Below are 17717 nucleotides of genomic sequence, written 5' to 3' on the forward strand. Positions count from 1 at the left end.
TACCTGGGGCTAATTTTAATAATAGGAGGGGCGGCATCGCGGACCCCCACCTCCCCAGGGCTACATATTAGTAGGATATCTCCCGGTCCCCTCCCCGACCTCCCCCTGACCACCATCTCCTGGAGCGGAAAAAAGATGGCCATGTACAGCCCGGAGACCATCACCCCCAGGGCCGGCTCCTGCTATGTCCCGGGTGTCCACATCCAGGACATAGCAGACGGCTACCACCAAGAAAAAGCAAACACTCTGGTTCCAGCGGTGGGAGCTGTCAAAGTGTTTTCGACCGCTGGAAGCAGAGGTTTCATATTTTGCCTGCCCGCAAACATGCAGGCAGGAAAAGAGATGAACTTATTGGTCCTACATGCAGGGAGCTGTATTTCCAGGAGCTGGCTGGGATTGCGGGGCCATAAGACTCCCCTGAGCTCCCAATCCTGCACACTGCGTGCCCTGGACAGGCTCCACAGCACCCAGGGATACATGGCCGGGCCCCAAGTGACAGAGTCCCCAGGGCTGTAATCGGCCGGGGCGGGTCTTTGCGAGTGTGTGGTAGCGGTGTTGTGGGTCTGTGAGTGGCTGTATGGTTGTGAGTGGCTGCGTGGGTGTGCAAATAGATTTGTGGGTCTGTGAGTGGGTGTGTGAGGGACTGTGTAGGTCTGCGAGTGGCTGTGCTTGTGGCTGCCCGAGTGACTGTTTTTAGGTCGACTGTAGGCTGCGCTTGCGCAGTCTCGGTCAGAGATTTAATGTTACTTAGTATGGGGGCTTTAACCCGCCCCTCTTCTCGATTGGTTTGCCTCTTAAATGCTGGCCAGCCATTGGAGGAGAGGGGCATCACTCCCTTTAAGACCCGTCTTTTCCAGATTCTGGGGCGTTTTTTTTCTCTTCTTTCTCTCCCCGACGTCATCGGCAGAGAGCACGCCCCTCATCACGCTGCCTGCACACTCAAGTCAGCTCTCCGAATGGTCTTTTTTATTAACCAATCAGAGGGCCGACTGGTGCGTGCAGGCAGCGTGAGCAGACTCTGCTACCAGACCCTTGGCTCAGCTCGTCCAAGTCTACTTTTGATGAGGAGCCTTGACTGCAGCAGGGCAAAGCAGGAACCCATACGGTAAGAAGCGCCCATTGTGCAGTCGTGACTCTCGGACATGCTGCACGCGGCACTGATTGCATGTTTCTCCCACATCTTCGTGTCTTTCAGCCTTTTAAACCATCCGCCGCTAGCTGGACATCAAATGGTACAATCGTCTCGTAACCCTTCATTGCCTCGTGCTGGCTATAGTTGTAAACACTTTTCCCGTTCCAAATTTACCATCTCGTGTTTTCAAGCCTTCAATAGCTTTCGTGTTAAATTGGACGGTAGCCGTTCACCCACTTTTCTATTTGTCAGATCAAGTTCATGTTCGAAAAAAATGCACCATGTGTCCTGCCCCCTCGTTGCTCGTGCTTGCTCCCCTGCCCCCCCTTGTTGCTTGTGCTTGCTGGCCTGCCCCCTCTTGTTGCTTGCTGTCCTGCCCCCCTCGTTGCTTGTGCTTGCTCCCCTGCCCCCCTCGTTGCTCGTGCATGCTGTCCTGCCCCCCCCTCGTTGCTTGTGCTCGCTGTCCTGTCCCCCTTGCTGTCCTGCCCCCCTCATTGCTTGTGCTTGCTGTCCTCCCTCCTCGGTGCTTGTGCTTGCTTCCCTGCCCCCCTTGCTGTCCTGCCGTTGCTTGTGCAGGCTCCCCTGCCCCCGTTGCTCGTGCTTGCTGTCCTGCCCCCCCTCGTTGCTCGTGTTTGCTGTCCTCCCCCCATTGCTTGTGCTTGCTCCCCTGCCCCCTGTTGCTTGTGCTTGCGGTCCTGCCCCCCCTCGTTGCTTGTGCTCGCTGTCTTGCCCCCCCCTTGCTGTCCTGCCGTAGCTTGTGCTTGCTCCCCTGCCCCCCGTTGCTTGCGCTTGCTGTCCTGCCCCCCCCCGTTGATCATGCTGGATGTCCTCCCCCCCTCATTGCTTGTGCTTGCTCCCCTGCCCCCCCATTGCTTGGGCTTGCCGTCCTGCCCCCCCCTTGTTGCTTGTGCTTGCTCCCCTGCCCCCCCATTGCTTGTGCTCGCTGTCCTGCCCCCCTCTCGTTGCTCGTGCTTTGTCCTCCCCCTTTCTTGTGCTTGCTCCCCTGCCCCCTGTTGCTTGTGCTCGCTGTCCTGTCCCCCCTGCTGTCCTGCCCCCTCGTTGCTTGTGCATGCTGTCCTGCCCCCTCGTTGGTTGTGCTTGCTCCCCTGTCCCCCCTTGCTCGTGCTTGCTGTCCTGCCCCCCCCCCCTAGTTGGTTGTGCTTGCTCCCCTGCCCCCCTCGTTGGTTGTGCTCGCTCCCCTGCCCCCCTCGTTGGTTGTGCTCTCTCCCCTGCCCCCTTCGTTGCTCGTGCTTGCCGTCCTGCCCCCCGTTGCTCGTGCCTGCTGTCCTGCCCCCCCTCGTTGCTCGTGCTTGCTGTCCTCCCCCCCTCGCTGCTTGTGCTTGCTCCCCTGCCCCCCATTGCTTGTGCTCGCTGTCCTGCCCCTCATTGCTGTCCTGCCCCCCTCGTTGCTCGTACTTGCTGTCCTCCCCCCCCCCTCATTGCTTGTGCTTGCTCCCCTGCCCCCGTTGCTTGTGCTCGCTGTCCTGCCCCCCGTTGCTCGTGCTTGCTGTCCTGCCCCCCCTCGTTGCTCGTGCTTGCTTGCTGTCCAGCCCCCCTCATTGCTGTCCTGCCCCCCTCGTTGCTCGTGCTTGCTGTCCTCCCCCCCCCCCCTCATTGCTTGTGCTTGCTCCCCTGCCCCCGTTGCTTGTGCTCGCTGTCCTGCCCCCCGTTGCTCGTGCTTGCGGTCCTGCCCCCCCTCGTTGCTCGTGCTTGCTTGCTGTCCTCCCCCCTCGTTACTTGTGCTTGCTCCCCTGCCCCCTCGTTGCTTGAACTTGCTCTCCTGCCCCCTCGTTGCTTGTGCTTGCTCTCCTGCCCCCTCGTTGCTTGTGCTTGCTCTCCTGCCCCCTCGTTGCTTGTGCTTGCTCTCCTGCCCCCTCGTTGCTTGTGTTTCCAGTCCTGCCCCCTCGTTGCTTGTGCTTGCAGTCCTGCCCCCTCGTTGCTTGTGCTTGCTCCCCTGCCCCCATTGCTTGTGCTCGCCGTCCTGCCCCTCCATTGCTGTCCTGCCTCCCCCTCGTGCTTGCTGTCCTCCTCACCTCGTTACTTGTGCTTGCTCCCCTGCCCTCTCGTTGCTTGTGCTTGCAGTCCTGCCCCCTCGTTGCTTGTGCTTGCAGTCCTGCCCCCTCGTTGCTTGTGCTTGCAGTCCTGCCCCCTCGTTGCTTGTGCTTGCAGTCCTGCCCCCTCGTTGCTTGTGCTTGCTCCCCTACCCCCTTCATTGCTCGGGCTTGCTGTCCTCCCCCCCCCCCCTTGTTGCTTGTGCTTGGTCCCCCACCCCATGTTGCTCCTGCTTGCTGTTCTGCCCCCATCGTTGCTTGTGCTTGCTGTGCTGCCCACCCTCGTTGCTTGTGCTTGCTGTCCTCCCCACCTCGTTGCTTGTGCTTGCTGTCCTCCCCACCTCGTTGCTTGTGCTTGATCCCCTGCCCCCGTTGCTCGTGCTTGCTGCCCTGCCCCCCCTCGTTGCTTGTGCTTGCTGTCCTGCCCACTCATTGCTTGTGCTTGCTCCCCTGCCCCTCCCCTCGTTGCTTGTGCTTGCTGTCCTCCCCCCCCACCTCGTAGTTTGTGCTTGCTGTCCTGCCCCCTCGTTGCTTGTGCTTGCTCTCCTGCCCTGCTATTGGCATTGTAAATGACAAAGCCATTTATTTATGTTTAAAAAAACAAACAAATAAAAATAACATCATGAGCAATGCCAATAGCTCTAACTTTAAAAATGCCGAGACCATTGCATTGTAAATGGTTGTTTTAACTGGGGTCTGGATCCACCTCGGATTTACATGTGAGCCACTGCGGATCCTCTGGCATGCAAAAAAATTAAAAAATAAACATTATACAACAATCCTCCCAGATCCCTTCAATCAGTCCCATGGAGTCAATATAACTCTATCCTGACCCCTTATAACTAACTATCTTATTTATACTTTATCCCACACTCCTCCATGGAACTGTGTCCCGATTCACAAAATGGTGGCTGCAAGTTTTCGCTCTGGTTGCGGTCAGCCAACGCAGCATTGCTGTTGGCGCATGGATCCAGGAATCCATTGCAGTGGATGAGAGTCTCTAGATATGCATAAGTATTTTCTTTAGTAATACCAAACTATATAAAATTACAAAAAGCACTCTTTCTGGACCAAGATCGGTCTTTCTGCCAAATTTGGGGCATTTCCGTTTAGTGATTCAGGTTGTAGTTGTGTCTAAAATCACTTAGAAGATGCATGAAGAAAATGCATTTTGGGACACCCTCACCCCTTTTTCTCAGCCCTCGCTTGACGAATCACTACGAAGCTTTCCAGACAGCAACTGAAGTGACTAGCTCACAAGTTGTGAACCTTTTGTGAAGATTCGTCAAACGGCACCAAAGCTATTAGCAAAACAAAAAATACTTTTCGTATGGAAACTAGGTCCCAACTATAACTACCTACTGCCAACCACCAGGAGATAGACAGACATTAAAATTCCATTAAAATGAAAGCATCTTAGCGGATGCCTGATCTAAACAGTTGGGAGCACAGCAAAACCCAGTGCTCTCCCAGCCTGGGACATACTTAATAAAGACATGATCTATTGCATCCTCACATCCTGTGCTCTGTGACGTGATTAGGTCAGCGCAACAAGAAAAAGCAACATACACCATTAGAGACTCCACTGCTGTTCCAACATAATTTGCTAAAAAGCGATAGTGGCTCCCAAAGATGCCCAAAAGTGACATTTTCCCCAAAAGAAGAGTAGTTTCCTAATAATTTCCAAATGTAATGTAGACTTTACATGCAATGTTATTAAAGAAGAAACAATAGTCAAAATTACTCTAAAAAATGCTTTCTGGGGGTTATTTGTATCCCTTAGATTCGTTCATGGTATAACATCAATGGTAAAGTTCATACTGGTTAGAGAACAACAAAGTGAACTTTCACTCACATTTACCTTACCTGCATCTTGGTCCATATGTCATTCCACTTTGGTAGAAATGTCTTCTTGTAACAAAAATATTGCGATTCATTCCTACTATATATTCGGCCTTCACGCAACTGTATCACTTTATTCTGACTTTCTATAAATAAAAGAATGGATTAGACAAAGTTATAATCATGTCCTCTAATGCAATCATCAATTCACTATAAATTTGTAGTTGAAACTTTGAATTAGTTACTTTTTTGTTAACTCTAACTTCACAATGCTTTTACTTGGGCACCTAAAAGCGAACGTTATGTATCTCGGTGCAAAAGAAAACAAGTGCAACCAGAGAACTCCAGAAATGGTATGCAAGGTTATGTTAAGTCGATTTCAATAGGGCTTTAAACACCCTTACACTGAATCTGAGCGATGTGCACTCAGTTGGAGTAACAGAGTAGAATCACAATCAGAAGCCGATGGACTTTAGGAAAATGGCACCCGTAAGACCAACAGGGTGTTAGAAGGCAGACTTTACTTTGCTTATTTATATAGTGCCTTATTCCACCAAATGTCCCCCACACCCCCCCCCCCCAAAAAAAAGTATCGCAGGAGGCAGAAAAACAATTGCTCTGAAAGGATTGTAAAACTAAAAGGAGTACGGTATTATTACACCAACCTCTGCTACACAGTCTTGATTGGATGGCCTTGATAAATGGAGTCTGCTCGGAACTAGAGATGCTAAGTACTTTTGCACCAAACTCTATTCTAGTTATGTGCACACAACTAGAGTCCTGGCCAAAAAGCCGACAGCCTCGCCTACACATGGAAGAACGTCCTAGCGAAACACACCAACATAATTATGGGTGTGAACTCTAGTGGAAAGTGTGCAACAGATTATAAGAGCACTAATAATCTAAAAAAGCATAGTTATCAAATTCTCTGAACTAACTAAACGCCGTTGACTTGTTAATCACGGTTTATCACTTGAGTGTTTCACTCCAAAGAGAGCACCGAGCAGGTTTATTTTGTACCAATATTCATGGCGCAGTCATGGGTCTTGAGATTGTTTTTCATAAACTCCTTTAAATAAATGTTATTCATCACTTGGTTCTTTGCATCCAAAGTACTGTTACTAGGGACCATTCTGTTTTTGTTGTAGATATTACCCCAGGTTCCAATTCTATTTCAGGACAGGAGGCTCCGATTATGCTTAGTCTCATTTCTTTACTGACACATAGCAGCCAATCACATTACAGTAAAGAAAAAACAGAGAAATACGTCATGTTTGAACCTAGGGCAACCATAGAGTACACCCATAGTATATAAACAGTCTCAGAGGTAACCACTTCCTCTTTCTTTGCTGCTCCGCAGCCAGTTAAGTGCATATTTGTTATTCTCTTACTGTTTACCTTGTATTATTGGTTTCATTAATTACCGCTTTGTGCGCGCTGTTTAATATTGCTTTGGCGCTTATTTTCGCGCTCTTACTGCCGTCTTGGTCGTCGTTCCATCACTCGGCCGGCGCGTCGGTGGGAGCGTGTGTCACCTCCCGGGGTCGGGCACTTGCTGCCGTTTGTCCCGTTAATTAGTGGAGGGAGTTGGGGACTGTCCTGCTTCGCGCGCGTTCAGCGCGAGCCGGTTCCTTGGCTGTCAGGCGAGCCGTGTGTCTGCGCATGCGCGACCTTTGTCCCTAAGGGCTTTTCCTCGCGCAGCTGTGTTTTCTGTCAACACAGCGCCGGCTCTTAAACGCGTCTGTTGACGTTTGCGCCCACTGCCTGTCAGCTTGTCCCTTTCGACGCCGGAGCTTGGAAAAAGGTCCCGGTTGTGATTTGCATAGGCTTTGCCTAGAGTGGTGATTTTTTGGTCGGCAAGCCTCCCTCCACGCTCTAAATTTGGTGTTCTAAGCAGTTTTTTCCTGCTTTTCTTGCTGACTGTGAGGTTTTTCACTCCCTCAGACTGTGTCACTGACATACCGGATTCCTTGTCACCTAGTGGGCTGATTTATTACACTCCCAGTGTACCATGAGTGGCTCCTATCATTTTGAGGAGGAAGGTGACTTTGAGGAGGAGGGGTCTGACTTTTTTGAGCAGGACCTGGTGGAGGCACTCGACAAAGGGGTGCAACTCTCTATGAATAGGGCAATGGCTCGCGCCATTACACCCCTGAAGCGCCATTTGACGCAATATGCGCAACAGCAAGGTTGGCTTCCCTCAAGAAAGTCCTCATCTCCAGGTAACCCCCATTCTTCAGACTTTCGGAAGTTGGCTCGATCATTGTCCTCTAAATCCAAGGCTGTCCCTGTACTGGTGGAGAGTGACGACCATGATGCTTCCTCCTCCTCGTCGGAGGTTTTGCCTCCTCCTCCCAAAAAACGAAAATGCAAAGAACATTTTGTGGACGCCTCCTCTCGGCCTCCTGTTTTAACTTTTGAGCCCGAGGATATTGTGCACCCGAATTCTTCCGCCTGGCTTCCTTCCCCGGCTGTGGCTGAGTATGTTCAGCAGTATATCAGGCACCCTTTTGATAAAGATGTACGGGCGCGTCTTCGCTCAGAGTGTCCGCGGCCAGATTTGGCGGACAACCTGGCGGACACGCCGGAGGTCGATCCTACCATTCTTACGTACATGACCAAGTTTTCCAAGGACCCCAAAAAAGGTCTAGACCGTTCCTGGCGCGCTTGTCAGGATAAGGTTTTGGACCTCTTAGGTCCTATCACTAAAATGTTAGATCTGGGCTTCCGGGCCAAAGAAGCCTCCTCCACTGTCGACCCTGACGAGCTCATTCAGTGGGCACAGCGTGCCGTCTGTTTTTTAGGGAACGCCAACTGTGCCCTGTCAAGTGAACGCCGGCGTTCTATTCTTTTGAAATTGGACCCGAAACTGTCTGAACTTTCTTCATCTGAGGCAGGTGCTGCTGCTTAGGGTCTTCTTTTTGGTCAATCCTTTTTGAAAGAGCTCACCCATTTTGTCAGCACTTTTAGTAGTATTGACAAGGCGCAGGCCACTTTAAAACGGGCCATGCGTCCGGTTTTTAACAAGGCCGGACGAAACTGGGGACGTTCGTCCGGCCGTGGTCAATACCACTCCACTCAACGTGGGAACCAGTCCCAAAAGGGAGGCCATCAGGATTCCGGTTATGCCCAGCGGTCTCACTTCTACCCTTCCAAAAAAGGACGTGGGCAGTTCAAGAAAGGAGGTTCAGGTGGCTACTCCGGCGGACGTCAAGATTCCGCCGCTTCAGGTGAGGCTTCTTCCTGCATGCAGTGTTGTTCTGGGGGGCAGGATCCGCCATTTTCTAGCCAATTGGCGCGCAATCTCAGGCGATGCTTGGGTGCTGGAGACAGTTCAGGGATTCAAAATCGAATTCTATCATCCCATTCACCAATCTCGTCCTCCCTTCCCTCTTCACTTCTCAAAGGAAAGTCAGGAGTTCATCACAGAGGAACTCAAGTCTCTGGTGTTGAAGGGGGCCATCGTGCCGACTGTCCGTCATCCGCAGGGCTTTGCCAGCTCGATCTTTCTGGTGGACAAGAAGGGAGGAGGTTCTCGGTTGGTCCTCAATCTGAAGGACTTCAATGCGGGGGTAGTTTACAGACACTTCAAGATGGAGGGTATCCATCTGTTGAGAGACCTCTTGAGGGAACGGGATTGGATGGTTCGTTTGGACCTCAAAGATGCTTATCTTTCGGTCCTGATCTTCCGTCCACATCGCCGTTTTCTGCAGTTTCAGTGGCAGGGGACTTGGTATCAATACCAAGTCCTTCCCTTCGGCCTTTCGTCGGCACCGTGGTGCTTCACGAAGCTGTTACGTCCTGTAGTGGAATCGCTCCGCAGTCGTGGGGTTCGTTTGATCATTTATTTGGACGACATCCTCCTTCTGGCGGATTGTCCGATCCGACTAATGACTCATCTGGACTGGACCATAGACCTTCTCCAGTCCCTCGGTTTTCTGGTGAATGTTCCCAAATCTGTGCTTCATCCTTCTCAGGTCATCGATTTCTTGGGGTTCAGAGTCAACTCCATCACTTGTCAGCTGCTGCTGCCCCAGCAGAAGATTCGCTATATCAAGAAAGAATTGAATTCCATTATCTCGAGTCCGACTGTGTCATTGAGGTTGTTAGCACGAGTAGTCGGGCTTCTGGCGTCTTCTCTGCAAGCAATATTTCCAGCGCCGCTGCATTATCGGGCCCTTCAGCGCCTGAAGATCCAGCATCTGCAGCGGGGCCTCCGGTATTCCGATTTGATACCTCTCTCGGAGGAGGCCAAGCTGGAGATGCAATGGTGGTTGGATCACATGGAGGCCTGGAACGGCAGAGCCCTCTTCGGCTCCTCCCCGGAGATTGTGATCGAATCGGATGCCAGTCGTTGGGGCTGGGGAGCCCGTTGCGGTCCGGTCTCGACGGGGGGTCGGTGGTCTCCGCGGGAACTTTCGCTCCACATCAACTGTTTGGAGTTGCTGGCGGGGTCGTTTGCGATCAAATGTCTGTCGCCTCTTCAATCCCACTGTTGCATCCTTCTCCGGATGGACAATGTCTCCGCAGTGCGTTACATCAACAAGCTGGGGGGTACTCGGTCGCGATTGTTGGCAGAGATTGCCAAGGAGTTCTGGCATTATTGCCTCCAACACAAGATCACTGTTATTGCAGAGTACCTTCCCGGGTCTCGCAATATAGTGGCGGACTGGAACTCCAGATATCTGAGGGACTTCAGCGACTGGAGACTCCACCCCAGGGTGTTTCGCCAACTGCTTCGCAACTGGGGTCCGTGTCTGATCGACCTCTTTGCGTCCCGGCTCAACGCCCAACTTCCCCAGTTCTTCAGCTGGCGACCGGATCCGGAGGCTCTTGCCACCGATGCTTTCCTTCAGACGTGGCCGACATCCCTTTGTTATGCGTTTCCCCCATTTATGATGCTCCCGAGGGTTCTAGCCTACGTGACGCGCTTTCAGGCGGAATTGATTCTGATTGCCCCTCTCTGGAGGGCTCAGCCGTGGTTCCCTGTTCTTCTAGAGATGGCATGCGACCTGCCCTTTCTTCTTCCTCAGAGAGCGAATCTCCTTCTAGATCCATTGCAGAATCCGCATCCCCTGGTTCAGTCAGGCTCCCTCCTTCTCCTGGCGTGGCGAATTTCGGGGAACGTTGGACGGTGCCAGGCCTTTCTGAGGACGCTGCCAGATTCCTCAGCAATGCCTGGGCCCCTAACACTCACAAGCGTTACAGAAGTTCCTGGAAGCGTTGGAGTGATTGGTGTGCTCAACGGCAAGTTGATCCCACATCGGCTGATATCTCTTTGATATGCAATTTTTTGTCCTCTCTGTCCTCCTCTTCGGGTTTGGCTTATTACACAGTCAACAATTTCCGTTCCGCCATCTCGGCGGGTCATCTTCCTGTCGATGGCAAGCCAGTTGGGGAACATCCTCTCGTAGCCCAACTTCTGAAGGGTATTCGTATGGCTACTCCTCCTAAACCCAAATATGTTTCCCTCTGGGATGTTTCTGTGGTACTACGTTTTCTAGAAGCTTGGCCGATTAATTCCTTATTATCTCGTAAGCAACTTTCAGCCAAGCTTACTATGTTGCTGTGTTTGCTTTCCTGCAAACGCATTTCTGACGTCCGCGCTATAGATCTAGCGGGTCGTAGCTTCACGCCTGAGGGTGTTTCCTTTCGCCTTTCCCGGCGCACAAAAACTAACACGGAGGTCATTTCGTATCCTTCTTTTCCGGCTCGACCCAACCTTTGTGTGGTTCAGTGCCTTAAGGAGTATGAGGTGAGTACTTCTCTTCATCGATCTGATATGCAGGGTCAATTGTTGATTGCTTTGCAAAAACCCTTTCGTCCCGTTGCTCCAGCCACTTTGGCCCGTTGGGTAAGATGGCTTATGGAGGAAGCGGGCATTGATGTTTCTGTTTTTGGTGCTCACTCGGCTCGGGGAGCCATGGCCTCTAAGGCTTTTTCATTGGGGGTCTCTTTATGTGACATTATGAAAGCGGCTGATTGGTCCTCAGATTCGGTGTTTAAACATTCTATTTCAAGCCTGTTCCTACTGTTGCTTCTGTTGTGGTGGATGAGCTTTGAACAAGCATAATCGGAGCCTCCTGTCCTGAAATAGAATTCAAAATTTGCTAACATTCGTGCCAAGAATTTTCAATTCTATTAAGGACAAGGAGGCGAGGATTATCCCACCCGTTGTACATGCATTATATTGTTACTATGCAATGTTTCATAGATCTTTCCTGATGAAATGTAATGAATGCTTTGATTTTGTTCTGCCCACCCTTTATTTGCTCATGATTACACAGGATGTGTATTACGGCTTTGTGTCTCTTTTCAGGTTCTGATCCCAAGTGAAGTTGCTCCGGCTCCGCCTTTGTGGAAGTTCTGCTGCGAGTTTCTACTTCTCGTTGGACTGCTTCTATTCTTGTGGCTTCTGGAAGTTCCTCCTCCTCCTCGTTCGGATTTTGGCCCTTTCGGATGATGTTCTCCGTGGTTTTCTGATGTTCAATTGGTTCTTCCTACTGGATTTGGACAAAGAAAGAGGAAGTGGTTACCTCTGAGACTGTTTATATACTATGGGTGTACTCTATGGTTGCCCTAGGTTCATACATGACGTATTTCTCTGTTTTTTCTTTACTGTAATGTGATTGGCTGCTATGTGTCAGTAAAGAAATGAGACTAAGCATAATCCTCGCCTCCTTGTCCTTAATAGAATTGAAAATTCTTGGCACGAATGTTAGCAAATTTTGAAGTGATCCTTGGGTCTCCCTTATTGCAATATTATAAGCAATATTCTTTAGCATCGGCAGGTTACCTCGTAACCGCTAAGTGTTGTACGGACGCGACATTGGTTTACACTTACACACTCACACACGTCAGTTTCTTTCTGTACTCCATCCGTGCCAACAGAGGTGGAGACTTAAGAAAGCCTCATTAAAAACTTTGTGTGTGCAGACTTTTAGCATTGGATTCTTATTACCTACTGATTTTATGAGACCACATCAAAGAACAAGAAAGTAGGAGGGCAGATGAGGAATCTGCGGTTTGATGGCCTCCATTAGAAAAGGAGTTACTGAAGATAAGTAACTTCTGATACAGACTTCTAACTGCAGAATCCTCACCTTTTGACTAGATACCAAAGCAGTACCTTCCAGGTGTTAGGACTGTGGAATGGCTCAAACCAGGAAGTATTACAGGACATGTCGGTCTGAGTGCCCGTTACACTGGACCAGGTGTCCAGGTAATAGTGCTTGGTGAACATGTGGAAAGAGCCCATGTAGCAGCCTGACAAATAATCCAAGACTGGCACACCACACAATAGCGCAGTAGTAGCAGCCTTTGCTCTAGTAGAGCAAGCACAAACAGATCTTGATACATCATACAATCAATCTAGTGATGGTTCTCTTTTGAACTGCTTTACCTGTTTTTCACTCCAGAAAAACGGATAAAAAGTTCACCTTGTCGGAATTTCCTGGTTCTCTAGGTAAAAGCTGAGAGTTCTTTTAGGATAAAGGCAATGTAGTCACTCTTCCTCCTTTGAGGGGTGAGGCGGTTCAGAAGAAGTTGACAAAGTGATGGGCTGCCCTAAATAAAAGGGCGTATCTACCTACATCAGAGAGGAATGATACCCTCGTTCTATAGACCAATTACTCAGGAAAGAAGGAATCATAAGGAGCCACCGATGACAAAGTCTGAAGGTCACTCACTTGCCATGCCAACGTAATCCATGACAATGTTATGCAAAAAGGGGTTGAGGCAATGAACTACCGCACCTACCACTATAGGGAGGAAAATTATAAAATCACTTCGAATGGCGCGTAGGAGGTTCTCCTTATTTCAGATCGGAGGGGCAAGGGCATATAAGCACTGGCTTCATGAATAATCAGAGTTATTGAGATAAACTTCCTCACCTTAGAGCCCAGAGAACCTCCATTGATATCTCAGTCACATCCGTCATGCTAAGGCCATATTGTCTACATCAGCACTGGCTATATAAATACACAGAGTTATTTAGATTTGCTTCTTACCCTTAGAGTCCATATAACCTCAAATGAAATTTCTGTCACATCCATCATACTGAGAACAATGGTCAAATGTGTGATAAACATATAACAAACAATAGTAAATGGATTGATAAAAAGTATATCAAGAGGGCGGACTATGTGCCTGTCATTTGTGAAGTTGAATTTTAAGTCCTGCAGATTTATGTAGACCAAGCTAGATGCTATTGTGAACGTGTGTGAATTCACAATGCTCTAATCACAAATTATGTCATGGCGCTCAAATACTGTCTCGATGGCAGCAAGTATATGCAGTGATCATTAAAAATCTAATATTGTTCAAAGGGTAAAAATATATCATCACGTTCCTTTATGGATCCCATATACCATCATCTGTTCACAGATGGCTCTTACTAAACATCTGTTATCTTTGAGAATGGTTTTTAAACGACATGGAGAGGGAGCGTATAGAATCTTTGATACATACATCGTGTCTGTGATACTGACAATTAGATTTGCGCTGTAAAGGTTGACAGTAATGAGGCATGTGATTTTATAAGTGCATATGGAATATGGCAAACAGATGCACAAAAGGCATTTTAAGAGGGTGGACTCCACTTCTCTTTTTACCTGGACAGAGTTAGATGCCTTTAACCATGATCGAATCATGTCTCAATTATCAATATGTCATGATATTCTAATAATACCCTGATTACATCGAGGACATGTAATGAACAATATAGATTTGATATTATTTTGAAGATTCACATATAGATTTAGTGTGCCAACATCCATTCAAAGATGGGGGCCACGTCCCTCCAGACACTCTTGGCCTTAGAACTAATGATTTACCATTCACCTCCCAGTAAGCTTATCACTAGACGATACAACTCTATGCAACATACATCCCCAGTGGCCCTGGAGGATTGGAATTCTAAATTAGAGGAACCTATGTCAGATGATCAATGGCAGTTCTGCTGTAGCCATCTAGAGATGCTTTAACCAAACTACAAATTGTGCCAATACACTTTAAGTACTTAAAATCACATTTATAGGACTCCCATGCAGCATAAACACATGGGACTCCGCCCTGATAGAGACTGTTGGAGATGCAAGGCCCCTCAGGCTTCGTTCCTACACATGGCCTGGAGTTGACAATTAATGGCAAAATTCTGGAGGAGGAGGAGGAGCTTCGCGGGCAAGCAAGATGGCCACGTAAGCTCGGAGCTCCGCAGACCCTCCGGCCCTCCGCAATAATCCTGCTCGAAATCCTGTTCCACGTAGGTGGATTTTCAATGCTGACGGGTCACTGATGCGGGAACTGCCTCCCGCGTTCAAATCGGAGATTCCTACGCTGAGCTACGCCGTGTGATGCCCCTTGCCAAGGAAGCGCCATTGTCTCCTCGGTCTCCGCCACTCCGCAGGCTTGGGATGCGTAGTGCTGGGTGGTGATCCCCACTTGCGGAGTTTCTTATACCACTGTGCCATCTACCACTGGACTTTGCTACACCTCTGCTCTACATCCTCGGCTCGGCGCACCTTGGGCTCGGAGCTGCGAGTGGTGGCCCCACGGTCTCATCGGACCCAACATGGCGGGCAAGGGCGACCCGGACAAGACAGCGAACAAAGGAGTTCGAGGCAAGTCCCAGGTGCAGCAGAATAGGATTGACAGATATGCTCAACTCCGCATATCGCCTGCGCCGGGAGCCTCTGCTAAGGACATCCCCGCATCGGGCTCGCCGGATGGGTCCGAACCCACCCTAAGTGATGTAATGGGGGCCATCTCGGGCATCCGAGAAGAAATGCAGAAACAGCATGAGGTCCTGACCCACAAGGTGGACACGCTGGCAGTGGATCTCACCCTCATCAGAGCCGATCTGGGCAAAACCAACGATGGCGTGAAATCACTGGACTTGAAAGCCTCGAGCCTTACCACCGACGTCTCGGACCTGCAAACCGAGGTCCGTACCCTACGACTCGCCTCGGACCAAGCCTTCAGGAGACTGGATGACTATGAAGGTCGTGCCAGGCGGCAGAATGTCCGCATTATTGGCGTTCCGGAAGGGTCGGAGGCTGCATCGGCGGACCTGTTTGTTGAGGACCTGATTCAGAACCATCTTACTCCCCCCGGGTTGGGCAAATTCTTCTCGGTGGAGCGAGCACATCGGGTGCCAGGTGGCCCGCCAAAGACGGGAGCGGCACCTCGGCCCATCATTGCTAGGTTCCTCAACTTCAGGGACCGGGACGCAATTCTACAGGCGTCCAGGAGGCATGGACCGCTACAGTACCAGAACTCGGAGGTGAATTTCTACCCTGACTTTACCAGGGCGGTGCAGAGACAGCGCCAGAGCTATGGAGGAGTGAAACGGAGACTGAGGGACATGGGATTTAAGTACTCGATGTTCCCGGCCAAGTTGCGGGTCGAGCACGACGGCCGTGCGATGTTTTTTGACTTTCCGGACAACGTAAGTGAATGGCTCGACACCCTACCACAGCGAAGCGACGACTGGGAGAACGGCGAAGGGGGCGCGGCTGGTGGCGCAGATTTGTGAGAACTGGCTCTACCAAGTGGACATTGGCGGTTGGTGGTCCTGCTATATGTGACATTCGTCTCCTTTTTCAGTGTAATAGCAATTTGATCTCTTGTCGTTTCATGGGGGGCGGCGGGGGGGTGTCCGCGGGGAATCCTTACTCCTCTTGGGGCTTTCTGTAGACTAGTTAATGGGGCGACAGGCACACTGCTGGTTGGGGGGGCTTTTTAGTCTGCTGCAGGGGTGCAGGGTGGGGGGTGTTTTGGGACAAGTTCGAATGTCTCTTGGAGTGTTTTTGTTTTCTTTCTTTCGGCAATGGGTGATGTATATTGTTGTACCTTTAATTCTGCAGGGGTTTCACGGGTCGGGTAGGGGAGGGTGCCACGATGATGGGGGGTAAGAAATTGAAAGTTATCAGTTGGAATGTCAACGGGTTGGGTGACCGAATCAAACGGGGAATTGTGCTTCAAATGCTCAAGCGTCACATGCCTGATGTGGTTTTTCTGCAGGAAACTAATTTGATTGGGAACTCATGTAAAGCGCTCAATCGCAAGGGGTACAAGATGGTGGCACACTCGGGGTTCACTTCAGGCTCTCGAGGGGCGGGCGTTCTTGTCTGGGCTCCCCTGCCGCTGGAGATTGACGTCACTACGATAGATGATAGAGGACGCTACGCAGCGGTGGGAGGGGAGGACCCTCATCCTACTTTCAGTTTACGTCCCGCCTGGTTTACAGACCAGCACGTTCCAGGACCTTGGTGGCGCCATTTTAGCTCTGCCCGATGGCTTACTCATTGTTGGGGGTGACTTTAATTCCGTCTGTTCTGGCACTTTGGACCGACAACCATCTAGAGATCTTCGCCACTCACAACTGTGGCTGCCCTCATTTATAGACTCAATGGGCCTTGTGGATAGTTGGTGACTCCTACACCCTACGCTTCGTCACTACTCCTTTCTGTCCGGCGCACATGGTAGCTTGTCCCGTATAGATTACGTCCTTACCCTGGCGGCTCACGCTGCGGCCGTGTCTGAGGCTCGTTTTCTGGCGCGTGGAGTTTCTGACCACTCACCGCTCCTGGTCTCCTTTGATTTCGGTGTTGCTTTGTCGGTGCGACCGGCAACGGTCAACCCCTGGTACTTTCGTAACCCAAAGACCCGTGCCCTACTAGCCAAGGCAATAGACCTGTACTTCTCCGAGAACGAGGGTTCGGTCGGGTCGGCCGCGACCCTGTGGGAGGCCTTCAAGACCGTCCTGAGAGGCGAGGCGTTTGCTTTGATAGCGGAGGCCCGTCGAAACAGAGATGCCGATCTCCTCTGTATCGAGGAAGAGATCTTGGCCCTCGACGCCCAACTGGACCCTGACCCTAACCCTAACCCAGACATCCTCCATGCTCTTTCCCTAAAGCAACTGGAGTACCGTGATCTCGCTACGAATGCCGCCCAGACCCTGGCTAGGGAACAGCAGGGCCGTATCTATGACGTGGGTGACAAGGCTAGCAAACTGTTGGCCTGGTTGGACAGGAAGGAGCTGGCCAGTCGGGTTGTACCTGAGATCATGGGCGCGGATGGCACCCCTGTCACCGACCCCTCCGCCATTGCCGAGTCGTTTGCCGATTATTTCAGGGGTGTTTACACCTCCTCCTCTGACTGCACAGAGACCGACTCGGCGGCACTTCTCTCGACCGTGGATCTTCCCTGTCTCACAGAGGAGGACCGCGATGATTTGGACAGGGACATCACTTCTGACGAGATCGCCCTTGCGATCCGCTCCCTGAGATCTGGCAAGGCACCGGGTCCCAATGGAATCCCGGCTGAGCTCTATAAGATACGGCCCGATGTGGTCTCCCCGCGTCTCCGTGCTATGTTCCTAGAGGCGAGGGACGCCGGCGTCCTCCCCCTTGATCAGAGGGTGGCCACTATTGTGGTCATCCACAAAGACGGTAAACCAAGGGACGTGTGTCGTTCATATCGGCCTATCTCCCTACTGAACACCGAACCAAAGGTCCTCGCCAAATTGCTAGCTAACCGACTGGTTGGGGTTATTGGCGACCTGGTGCATCCGGACCAGTCGGGCTTTATCCCGCACCGTAACACTGCCCTCAATTTGAGACGGCTTCATGGCGCCCTGGCTAGGGCACATACTCTTACGGAGCCGGCCGTGCTGGCGTCTCTCGATGCCA

At 51.0% G+C, this 17717-nt stretch overlaps 1 protein-coding gene across 1 annotated transcript in view; it reads right to left on the bottom strand.

The window, feature by feature from the left end:
* Positions 1–17717, bottom strand: part of NEMP1 (nuclear envelope integral membrane protein 1) — a 613931-nt gene that overhangs the window by 559058 nt on the left and 37156 nt on the right. The window contains exon 2 of the mRNA XM_086959963.1: positions 5050–5171. Within this exon, the coding sequence (XP_086816089.1) occupies positions 5050–5171 (122 nt within the window). The remainder of the gene's footprint in view (positions 1–5049; positions 5172–17717) is intronic.

Source organism: Lissotriton vulgaris, chromosome 1_1, assembly GCF_964263255.1.
Source record: "Lissotriton vulgaris chromosome 1_1, aLisVul1.2, whole genome shotgun sequence".
In the NCBI taxonomy this organism is placed as follows: Eukaryota; Metazoa; Chordata; class Amphibia; order Caudata; family Salamandridae; genus Lissotriton; species Lissotriton vulgaris.